General features: G+C 37.6%; 1 protein-coding gene across 5 annotated transcripts in view; it reads right to left on the bottom strand.

Annotated features, from left to right (window-relative positions):
* Positions 1-427: 427 nt before the first annotated feature.
* SEMA5A (semaphorin 5A) overlaps positions 428-12,725 on the bottom strand; it is a 334,501-nt gene continuing 322,203 nt past the window's right edge. For all 5 annotated transcript variants that reach the window (XM_035319102.1, XM_035319099.1, XM_035319100.1 and 2 more), the window contains exons 21-23: positions 9,180-9,227; positions 6,806-7,017; positions 428-5,421 (exon numbers count right to left, since the gene is read on the bottom strand). In XM_035319102.1, coding sequence (XP_035174993.1) covers positions 5,302-5,421; positions 6,806-7,017; positions 9,180-9,227 — 380 coding nt within the window. In that variant the 3' untranslated portion in view covers positions 428-5,301. The remainder of the gene's footprint in view (positions 5,422-6,805; positions 7,018-9,179; positions 9,228-12,725) is intronic.

The following is a 12,725-nucleotide window of genomic DNA, read 5'->3' as shown; positions in this document are numbered from 1 at the left end:
GCTCCGTGCAGGTACCTGTTGCAATCGGTCAGGTGTGCCAGCTGGGCTGCTTTTTGCTGGAGCAATGATTTGGCTTGTCTACTTGGGAGGCTACAGTCCCAACAGCCCTGCCCGTGACAGTTCCAAAAAGTACCCCAGATTTCTGTGAAAGTTTTCTGATGGATTTGCTAAGCCATCAGTCTTGTTCTTCTACATTTCAGTTTCCATTTCTGCCTTGCCTTGCTACTGCTGGGGCTGAAATTTTTGTCAAACCTCCCAGGTTAGCCTCTTCAAACCACCCCAGTTACAAAATCTTGTCGCATGGCAACACAATGCCAAGCATTCATTCAACTGTACAGAGCAGTCTATCTAAAGGCCATTGCAGCTACACACAGATCCATTTCTATGGAGAAAGAGAAGAGAGAAAGAAAGGGAAAACATTCATAGATCCCAGAACCCTTCTTTATTTGGAAGAATGGCTTTTAAATGAAATCAAGCAATATCTTGTTTTATCATTCATTTATTTAGCAAAGAAAGGAATGAATTCAAATACCCCACACAATGAACACATTTATTCCCTGATATCAAGATGCAGATTTGCTTGTGAACAATTTTAAATGAATCTGTTTCATTACTACTCCGTTCACCTTGTACTGTGCATGGATTTGTGCAGAAGCAATATATTTTGGGCTCAATCCTGTAAACATATTAAAATAAGCAACTTGTTACATCCATACCACTGAACTCAATGTGGTCACTTATGTGATGAGTAAAATCATACTTGTGCTTGAGAGCTTAGCTTTTGCCCATCTAAATTTAGGCATCTAAATGACAGAGAAAATTAGAAGTGTATCTCTCTAGTCTCACCACTTTGTTGGTGGGGAGACACAAGACCACTCTGGGTTGTCACACTGCACGTCTAAGGATGGTCTCCCTGACATGACACAGAGGATGCTGGTGGCAGCTACAACCAAAACTTGGTCAGATGCCTCAAGCAAAGCAGGATAAACTTGGACCAAACTGTTTACAGAATTGATCTCATACAGCAAAGCTATTATGCACGCGATTAACTTTAGGAATACGCATATGTCATGCTGATTTCAATAAAACTGGTCCCACATTTAAAGAAATGAATATATTTATTCAATAATTATGAGGAAAAAATCTTGAAGCATTTATTCTTGTTACCGCTTTTTGTTGCATCTGGGACCTCTTACTTTGTTTTCTGGTTTGAACAGCCATATGTTCTGATGCTCCGAGAACTTTCTTTATTTAACGTAAGTGCTTTGGTAGCTCTTGATTTGAATATTGACATGGTATTTTCCCAGAGGTTACTGTGGGATTCTGATAGAGCTAACTGAATGCACAGTGTCCTACACCAATCTGAGACTTTAATCAGTACTGCTTAATAGCCTGGAAATCAAAGCCATTTAAACTCTCTCCCACTCTCTTAAGAAAACCCTAATCCTAGTCAGAAATCTCTTGATTAGTTTTAGCCAAACCACACTGCTCCAACAGCAGGTAACTGATGTTGGCTGAAAAAGCTTCGACCTGAAGTCAATTTAAGTGACCATAAAGGTCATCAGACTCAAATCAAGGTACAGGATAAATCTGCAAGCACAGGAATCCATTTTCTAAGCAACTGAGGAACGCGCTCTCTGCATCAGACACTAATATAAGCCTAAAATGTGTACTCCAGCAAAGTTTTAATTTGGATTACCCAATGACAGTGTATACTGTTCAGAATCAGACTGGCAATCCTACTTCCTCTTCACTTTATGTAGCAATGCTCTACAGGAAGGAAACTCAGAGGATTGTAATCTATCTGCTCAAATGTTTCTGTTTGAAATGGAACATTTTTTTCAAAGTTATGCAATTGGTGTAAAACTGGCTTAGTAATATCAATTACTGACATCAGAGGTAATATTTATTTATCCAGAAAAAATCACTTTATCCATGCAAAAGGATTTTGTTACATTTTTGGCAAAACAGTGTAAGTGCTTGTATGTAGAAATCTGTTCTTTACCAGAATGTGTGTGGCCAATTTTAGAAAATAAATAAATAAATAAATTGAAACTTAATAGAAACCTCACTTTGCTTTGCTCCACAAATTAGGAGAGGCTGTATTAAACTACCTGGACAGCTATGCAGAACTCAGAAAGTGAAAATACTGATATTGTCAGTGCACCTGGGGTCTTCTAAAACTACCTAAGACACAAAAATATAATGGCTTTGAAATGTGTTGTCTCAGAGTCTAGATTGACAAGGAGATCTTGCCATCATTTTTTTTTTTTCATAGAAGTGATCTAAAATTTCCATGTTTACCCCGAAGGAATATCGAAAAATAGCGTAAAACTGCTTAAGGTAGAATTTTGAATACACCTCTGCCTGAGATTTAGAATAATGTAATTTAGGAAGCTAAATGACAAAAAAAAAAAAAAAAAAAAAAAAAAAAAAAAAGTTTTAAAGGAACACTTTTCTGACAATTTGGCATGGTCTTTAAATGACATCACATAGGAGTTGCTCAGAGATCTGAACATCTGAAACGTTCCGTTGGGTGATGGAAGTGTGAGCAGACTGAGCATCTGCTAAATGCACTTCTACCTATGATCATGCAGACTTAACCTAGAGTATTATCACCGCATATATAACACATCTAACATATATATCTATTCATGAAAGGAATGGAAAATAAATCACTGTAAAGATAAGCGTGCCTCAAACTACTGAAGTTGTTTTTTTTTTTAAAAAAAAAAAGCTTATTTCAGATAAATTTCATTTAAAAAGGTTAAAATAAAAATACATACTTTACATATTCTTAAGATATTTGATTCATAACTAATAGTCTAAATACAAAATCCATAAGCCAGACTAATGTGCTTTTAGTATAGGGGCAGAGAGGGACAATGTCATGTATGTGTGTGTATGCATGTGTTGCTTTTTCTTAGTGGTAGCAGCAATTTAGATCTTATTTTTTAAAAATATTTAAATGCGAAAATTTATCTTTTGGCATGAACAGAGTGACTCAGATACTGGACATGCTTATGATTTGGAGCGTTTTTTCCCCTCTGTTCGATTCACTATTTTCTTGCAGAGAAAATTTACTCAAGGACAATCAGGTAATTGCTTCCTGGCAAACCAAATCTAATGTACAGTAAAACAATCACAAAATATAGAGAACTGTTGTCATCAACCCTTCTAAAGATAAACTAGTGAGAGGGTGGAGGATCTCTCTTCTGATGGAGTTTTAGTAACAGGGAGAATGATTCAGATGGAAAAAAAATAGGCAGCTGATCTTGATTATTTCCATAGATGGTAAATGTGTGTTCCATTTTACAGTACAGCTTTTCAAAGACCACTTTGCATTTTTTTCATTTTACTACAGAACAGAGATAGGAAGGATAGTGCTATATTTGGATCTATCTCCATTCAAGAATGTTGCTCACTGCCATCATTACATATGATGTTTACTGTTTACACTTGCCTTGTAAGTAGCTGGACCACCAAGGAAGGTGGTACTTAAATGCGGTCTCACAGTATCAATGTTCCTAAGTAATTTTTGTGTAGCTTTGTTTGGACATAATTTTTAATTATCATTGTCTGTACTTTTTTTTTTTTCTCCTCTGTTTGCCTGTCATAGCATAACCTAATGATCAAGGGCTCTGAACATGGATTGGAAATATTTCCACTCTGCCTTTCCTTGCATATCTTCCTGGTATTCTGCTGTGATGATCTTTGCATCTAGTATGCTAAAAAAAAAAAAAAAAAAAAAAAAAGTTTCACTCCTTAGTTGTTATTATTCATTTTCAATTTCTTTTCACAAGCTTCTGAAAATATGAAATGTTTCCTTGCTACTATGTGCTCTGGAAAATCTGGCCCAAAACCCTGCCCTTTCCTTTTTAGTTGTACTTCTGGAATTCCAGCTCAAAAAATAACATCATCATAAACATGGGTGAAGACAGACAGAACAAAGAAAAATGGTATAAAAATCCTTTGTGTTTCCTCACCTGCCACTACAAAAGGAACTAAAACTGATAATTTAAAACTCAAACAGGATTTTAAATATTTACATCAATGAAGTCCAACAAGATATTCACTTAAAACACCATAATAAGTTTTCTTTAGGGGCTGGTTGGACACGACAGTATGATGAGACAATGTTTTGTAAATACATCTGCATTTTCTGATGATGCTTTGTTTTGTTAAACACGTGCCTATAAAGTAAAAGCCAGAAAGGGAAAAGCAGCTCTACAGATTATGCCTACGTGGCCCAAGAGCCTGAGACAGCACATACATCGCGGTGCTGTTGCATCATCCCGTACCTGTCCTGACCACAAGTGCTGCAGTGGTCAGACCAGGGGGATCCCACAGCCATGCACCAGGGTGAGGAAGCTTGCAGGATGCCACCACCCGTGCAGCCGTGCAGGTCGCAGTAAGGCTGGCCTGCTAATGATGCACGGGGTGGCCTTCCAGAGCGCCTTTTCGACCTGCCCTCCTGCCTCAGCCTCCCTGCAGCATGTGCCCTTTCACCCTCCCTCCTCCAAAATTAAAGCAAACAAGGTCAAGACTTTCTGTGACTGGGCTCGGCTCGCACATGGAAATCACCTACCCTGCAGCTTTCCAGTTTTGGTACAAGGTCATATCCTTGGGTGCGGCCTTAGCCTCTGCACTCTGAACAGCTGAACTGCAGCCTGCGTGTTTTGTAGGCCAGTGAGATCAGCCCTGCAGAGCCCGGAGCTGCTGCAGAGCATCGCTAAACCACCGTATTTCTTCTTGCCATTCTTCTCAACACCCTCCCAGCTCTTTTTGGTGGTGCAAGTTTCAGGAGGCTGCACAGCGGGCTCTGTGGCTAACAGCACAGCTCCCTTTTCAAACCTCATGGAAATAAAAGACAATGAGTAAAAATAAAATTGCATTTGTACTCCTGCAGCAGTTTTAAGGGGTAACAGATTTTTTTTTCCTTTTTTTTTCTTTTTTTTCTTTTTTTTTTTTTAAAGCTCAGGGATTGCTTAGTTCCTTATCAGAGAAATCTGACTGAATGCTTATGAAACAGCGAAGCGATGTGTTCCTCATGAGCAGTTCAGTGACACCGAGGGGCTTCAGCTGCACCCGACACCAAAGGCCAACCTTTCACTCCGCAAAGAAAACATCATGTCACAAACAGGTGTTTTGGGCATTTGGCAGCAATGGGACATTGACGGCTTGGATCGTGCTTGAAATGTCTCTGAACTTCATCTCTGAAGCCTCAATCACATGAGCAGTCATGTAGCACAGGCCTTGGGGACTGGGAAGTTACAGGAGGCCAGAAAATACACAAGCCCGTTAGTACTCATCATAATTATTGAAATCTGTAAAATAGGTATTAGAGTAAGTCTTTGCAGTAAGATGTGGATTGAAGTATTTGTTTCTCTCCTCCAGAATCAGGTTGTTTTTGTTAAATGCCTGAGGGAAAAGAAAAAGAAAAAAAAAGAAAAGAAAATGGGAGGGATAAAATAAAAGAAGGCAATACATGCTATTTCACTGAAACAACTTTAGTGGCAAATATTTATGAATTGTCAGTCAGTCAAAAATGCATTTAAAAGTGCCTGCACGTTTAAAAAACTTGCATCTGCATGTGTCTGTTTACATAACAATGCTCCTACAGAAAGCAATTCTACTCAGTAAAGCTACACACTTTATGGTTAAAAATACTTTCTCATCACACATGTTCAGTTATTCTTTTTAGAATTCTCTTATTATATTTTTCTTGAATAAGAATTATTTTCTCTTTACTGTATTAATTACTTTTTAAATGCAATATAGAGGGAAAATGTCTGAAGGTTTATGAGTGCAAATCTCATTTTCTAAACTTTCAAGATTTTTCAAAAAAGTTTCTGTTTTTGTAGCAATTCAGAGAATTAATTAGGAGGATTTGAAAAAGCTTTAAATTAGGTATATATTTCACCACTGATTACAATACCTAGACTTCTCTTGCATTTTTAATGAAATTTCTTAAAATGTCTTTAATTATAAATAAAAATGAAGAAATTAAAAACCCCAGGTAGGATTCTCCATGTAGGATTTAAGAAAAATCCTCATTTGAGAAAAGCTTTACAGCTGAATGAGTAATCTGAAGATATTGAGTTAAGCACTTTCAGAATGTTCATCCTTCCTTAATTCAGTGGATCTAAAAAACAGAGCTATTCTAAAAAGTCTTTTAGAAAAATAGGCTTGGGCGAACAATGGTCATATGATATAGATACCACGCCAGATTCTCATCTAACGTAAATCTGTACTGGATCATTTACTGAGTATTTGGAGTATGAACACTTACTGAGAGTCTTACCCAGAATATATTCACCTGTATACATCTCCCGTATAAAGACAGTGCAGGAAGATGAATAGTACCCTTGACACCGTATCATTGGAGCCAAAGGATTATCTTCAGTATATATTGTGATGACTGTTAATAGCCCTATTTACTTCTTCAACAAGACACTAGAGAACACAATTCGGAACAAAACAAAACAAAACAAACAAACAAAAAAAAACAAAACAAAACACCTGAGTAGTGGTCTGGTTTCTTTCAGGAAAGGCTGCTGCTGTTTAAATTGTACCTACACATAGAATCTAACTTGATATTAACTTGATATGTAATAGGGATTGACAAAGGAAAGGATCTGCAATTACAATACCTCAGGTGAAATCTATCTTTGTGATTAATGATGAGAATAATTTGAATCCAAGTGCCACTGCAGAAAACTATCAAGTAGAATTCTTCTGATATAGCAAAATTGTATAGGACCACATATGTTGTGCATTAGAGAGCTCCCAACCCGCTTCTCACCTTGATGGCTTCTACAGAATCATATTTGTCCAGTTTGTTGATATGGTTTGTTATGCTGGTATTTAGAGGAGCTGGTGACACCGGATGGATGACAGTAGCATCATGGGACTGTTGTTGATATCGTTGGCAGTAAGTGTAAACAAGCAGGGTAAGAAGGCAACCAAGAATTGAGCTACTCAATCCCACCGCGATCATGTGAAACATGTTGAACTCTGCACAGTGGAGAGAAGACAATCTTATTTTTAAGGAAGTAGCAGTAACAGCTTACGTTTGGGGAATAACAAAGAAAAGTGTTTAATTCAAATAATGACAAGGGAAATCTCATGCGTTTCCCAGAAACATCTCATTTGCAGTGGTTTACCCCTACAGCAGCAAATGCATTGTACTTCCCTGAAGGGATCATTATGAGAGCCGTAGATACCCACACATCTTTGCAAGTATTAAGACTGAGATTTCTGAAAGATCCTTAGCCAAGATCAGAACCCAAACAACAGATGAATGAAGTGCTTTTTCTAAGTATTTGAAAAGTTCAGCTAAATTTATTTCTGCAAACTCTACAGCAAAACCTTTTGATATATAAATTATGTATATAATGTACATGGCTTATTTCCAGTGAACTACATTATCACCTCCTCTGCTTCTAGTTCTTTGTCTTACATGTAGTGACTTGTGGCAGAACAAAATCTTAATGTCTTTAGATCACAGACCTGCTTCCCGTAAAATGTTTTCAGCATCCCCCTTATTTGATGACTGTCCTGGACACTTTGGCATACTTCTTTCTCATCCCCTGCTTTGACTGCAGCTGAGTCTCACTGTTTCTGCATCTTTGATAAATGGACAGTTTGTTCCCTTCACCAGTCTTCAGAATTTTTTCTCCATGTAATGGGGAAGTGAGGAAGAAACAGTAGTGTTTCGGGAGAAAATGTGAAGAGGAGAGAGAGACTCCCTAAAGCTCAGCGTACTTCAAACCACAGCAGCCAGAGAGTGCTGCCAGAACATAGTCCTCTCTGCTTGTTGAAGATACTATGGGATCAGACTGTGGGAACCCTCCCTACCTACAAAGAAATTAAAACAGAGAAGGTTCATTGCTGCATGAAACTGTAGAAGGGAATTTAAAACATAATTGCCTCCCAATTATCCTGATATAGAGATAATTGGGTCAGACGTGGCGAAAGTAGGATTAGCTGGAAATAAACAAAGTACAGTTCTTTTCACTGCTGTTTCCAACTGGAGCTTTGCTTTTGATTAAGAAAGAAATATCGTTAAGAAAGAGATTTCATCTTAACATTATTGAACATTTGTTTGTGGTTGCGCACATGAAGCTAATTTTAATCTGAGAGACTGTCACTAGTCTGAAAAATGTTAGACCTTTTTCACTGTAAAACAGAAGAATGGGATAGCACATGGGTTCAGTTTTTCACAAGCCCCCTTTACACACCAACTGGGAAAAAAGGAACACAACCTAATATATTGACCTAGGTTGACCGCCCCAATATGTAAATTACCACTGAAATATCCTTCTACACTTGTATAAGAGTTTCCCACTGTCGCAGAACTTGGCAAAATGTTTTTAGAGTTCCACTGCTAATAAGGAAAATATCCAATTGCATTACCCTAACTCCCATAACATGCAACTATGCACACTAGTGCCCTTGCATAACCTCTGTGTTTTCATTGTCCCTTACTAGGCTAAAAACACAGCTTATCTGTGCATAGAAGAATACTGGAACTGGTCACAGCTACTACCATGACAACACAGACTAAGCGTGATAACTCAGCACAAACACAAAAAGGTCATTTTTCCCGTTTCTTCTTCTTCATTATTTTTTTTTCCAAACAATTTAGTTTTCTCTTTCAAGATTTGTTTTGCTAGCATCAAGATTCTTTGCAATTGAACTTTTCGCTTACTTTTTAGTTTTGTCTCTGGCAGCAAAGCTGAAAATGAGTCCAGATAGTCTGAGCTATTAAATAGGTTAGCAGGCTGGCTCTCTGCTATTCATTTGGAGGCCAAAGAGGTCTGTGAAATTATTATCCTGCAAAAGGTGCAGCAACTTTAAAAATTTTGACCTTCTGATAACTAACTTATAATGGGAATTTCTTCTGGGGACATGAAGAGTAACTGTTACAAGGGAAAAGGAGAAAAAAAATCCAATAATAAATGCTCTTGTCTCAAAGGTCAGCAATGGCATCTGGATATTTAATGAGGAATCCTGTAGTAACCACATCTCTATTTCTGGACCAAGTGTAAATAATGAGAATGTGGCATTTATAAGGTGGAATAAATCTAAGTGAGTGCAAAATGTGAAACAAATGGGAAAAAAAAGGGGAATCATTAATTCACCATTTAATACACAGATAGAACTCAAAAGCTTACCGCCACATCGTTTTTCTTCTATGCTGCTGGATCGTGCCACCGATATTTCTAGAAAAACAAATAAACTGCTTATGACATGGAGAAAAAAAATAACAGACAGCTAGTAATTTGAATCAACACAGTAAGGATTTTTAAAAATGTATTCTTCTACATTCACTCCAAATCAAAAGTAAAAAAAGATTTTGACTATGGTGTAGTGGAATTAACAAAAAAGTTCTGTGACATCTTCAGGTTCTTTAGTTTATCAAGCAAAAGCAGTAACATATTTTTAATTCTGGCTTCACAATATCCCTTTAATTAAAAAGATGAAGTGTATATGAAAAAATCCTTTGTGAAGTTAAGCCATTTTGAGAAAATGCTGAATTTCTGAATAGTAAAATTAATGAGAGTTTCATTATCTTGTGTTCAAACTGGCTCATTACTTCTAGAAGTCACATCTAGCACTAATGTGAAAAGAGGGAATTTACAAATCTTCAAAAAAGATGACTTCCAATTTCATGGGTCCCAACTGTAAACTAATAAAATGTAATTCCACCCAATGTCCTTCCTCTGTTCTGTCTTTGGAAGCATTCTGAATAAATACTGAATAAAAATGTGTTGACAACCAAGTTTTCCCATTTTTTATTTCAATGACCAGGGCTTCGGTGAAGGGAAGTCCTGCCTTACAAACCTCTCTGCATTGTGAATCTCTCTGGAAGGGTCAATGATCATGTGGATATGGGTGAGAGTGCAGACAAAGCCTACCTGGATTTCAGAAATTACTTTAAATCCCTTGTTACTTCCTAAGGGAAAAAAAAAAAAAAAAAAAAAAAAAGTAGCCATGGGAGATGAGGGAATGGACAGAACATAGTGTACCACTTCTGCAGTGACCTAGGCTTTTGAGCAAAAGGCTAGAAAATGTATTTTTGAAGTTTGATGATATTGAGTTATTTAAGGTAGTATGGATAAGGGCATACTGTGAAGAGCTGCAGAAGGGCCTTCCAAAACTTGGCAATAAAATAAAAAACAAAACAGAATGTAGATCAGTGTAGAGTGGAAAGCAATCCTAGCTTCACAAATAAAATGATGGCTGTGAGCTGACCATTACCATTCACCAGGGGATTACAACAGATTGTTCCATGAAAATATCAGCTAAGTGTTCCAAACGAATCAAAAAGGCAAACAAAATGCTAGTTACAACCAAGAAAGCAAGAGTGAGTAGAACAGGAAATTATCATTATGGGTCTTTACAAATCCATGAATTGTCCACACCCTAAACGCTGCATGCAGCTCTGGTTTTCCCATTTCAGAATGCCTCTAGTAGAATAAGAAAGTTCAGAAAAGAGCATTGATGACAGCCACTGGTATGCAATGGCTTTTACATGAAGAATAAGACAGTAGGCTCTCTACCTCCCTACCAAAAGATGATCCAAGATGTAAAGAAGATGCAAGAAAACCAGGAAACTACTTGGAGAGAACCATTTCAGAGCATTAAACAGACTGACCGCATCAGGTTTAAAAACTCTCCTGAAATGAAAGTTGCTGAAGGTTGGAAAACTACAGGGAGGCAGGAGCAGAATGATATACACTTGTCCTGTTTCTCTTCTTCCCTGGACATTATAGCACTGCTGGAGACAGGAACTGGAAAAGACGGACTTTCGCTGTGAACCTATATGGCCATTCTGATCTTCTTTCATGAATATTAAAAGTATCTGATAATGGAAAAAGTCTGATTAGTAAGACAGACTTCAGTCGCAAGAATGCATGGAAAGTAAATTGTCGTCGTCCCCCCCCCTTTTTTTTTTACTGTTAAAACAGGCTTAAAGTTTGAATCTGTACCCAGACTCAGAGCAGCGAAGGAAGTCCTTTAGTGTGATTCTGGGAGAAGGGGGATAAATGCTAAAGCAGGCCTGGTGGAAAAAGAGGAGAGAAGCAAAGACTATATTAGTGGTCTGGCTTTAAAATTAATCTCTTCTCCAGCTGGAGGTTTCTGCTGAAAGATACCATAGCACATTATGTGAAACAAAGTGCTATGACTTCCACATATCTAAAATACCACAGGCTACTTCTGCTAAAGTGGATCACATTTTTTTTTCACCTTTCTTCACCTGCTAAATCAATACTATTTTCAACATTAGAAAGTAACAGACCTGACAGAACAGCACTCTCACAGATAGCTAAAGGCTGGTAGCATACTCTGTCTGGTCAAGACCATTAATTCACTATCCAAACAACAGGCAGAAAAAAAAAAAAAATGCCAGAAAGCCATAAAGCTCTGCAAGGTAATGTTCATTAAGATTAACTCTGGAAACACAGCAGCAGCAATGACAAGGAGCCACTCTGCCAGAATCACTCTATATGCATTGTTTTGTGGAAGATCAGATTTAAGGTAAGCAGGGGGAGGAGGAGACAATGTGAGGGTGGACATGCCAGCGTAATAGCTGGGGAAAGGAGTGAGGTGAATTAGAAACGGAAAGAGAAGTTGGGAGGGAGAGTATGAGGACCCTGAGGAGTGAAAGTGAGCTGAGAGCTCCCAAGAAAGCAAGAGAGTTTCACTAAGGTGAGTGTACTGGCCATGACTTCATCTCCTGTGATGTGAGAAATTGGAGGGGGAGTGGCAAACAAAGCAGAAGGGACAGGGTTGCTACTGATTCACCTAACATTCCTCATTTCAGAGTCTGAAAATGCATACTTTCCAAAACAATGTGTTGACTTTACATTGGATTAAGAGAGGGACTCATGGAATATGAATGTGAATATTAACAGAGCTGCTTCAAAACCCTGACAAAAAAAAAAAAAAAAAAAAAAAAAAAAAAGGAAAATACAATGTGAGGGGTTTTGCTTTCACATTGGCATTTTCCACTTTGGTTTGGGAGGAAAATAGTATTTGGGAATTAAAGAATTTATTGTCATTTTCCATGCATCACCCATAAATACAGAGTTTAAATTTGTTGATTTCTTTTTAATATTGTACATAAACGGTATACAATATACTGCTTAGCTGCAGTAAAAAGGTTACTGCACTGAACCAACATAATTACGTTTCAAGTGACACATGAAAATATAAATTTCTCTGTGAATAGACTGTTGACTTTATTATGTACACAGATGGAAAGATGACTGTTAACAGCAATGCAATGTAGCCACCAATACTTTTGTGTGGATTTAAATGACTATTATGATTTTTTAAAAAATAAAAAGATTATATTCATCATTTTTGACAAATGCTATAATACTTGACATGATTGTCCATCAGGTACTTGGTGGTCATAGGGGAGATAAGTACCTGAGGCACAACCAACAGTATTTAACTTTCTATGTGGTTATTAATCTAATCGACTCCATGAAATGGTTTCCTGATCATCTGCCCCTGCACCCAGTTTTGCATACACAAATCACTAAACCTAGACGAATATTTCTCTAATAACACCAGTCTCAAGAACACTTCAAAGTGAGAAGCAAACTAGTTCTCCTAGCTGTCTGCACTCATCCCTGCACCCTGTTACCAAATAGGATGGAAGCTGTGCAGGGACAAAATTAGGAAGGCCAAAGCTCATCTGGAGCTCA

The sequence above is a fragment of the Oxyura jamaicensis genome, chromosome 2 (assembly GCF_011077185.1).
Source record: "Oxyura jamaicensis isolate SHBP4307 breed ruddy duck chromosome 2, BPBGC_Ojam_1.0, whole genome shotgun sequence".
Lineage (NCBI taxonomy): Eukaryota > Metazoa > Chordata > Aves > Anseriformes > Anatidae > Oxyura > Oxyura jamaicensis.
This window is presented reverse-complemented; position numbering and strand designations above follow the sequence as displayed.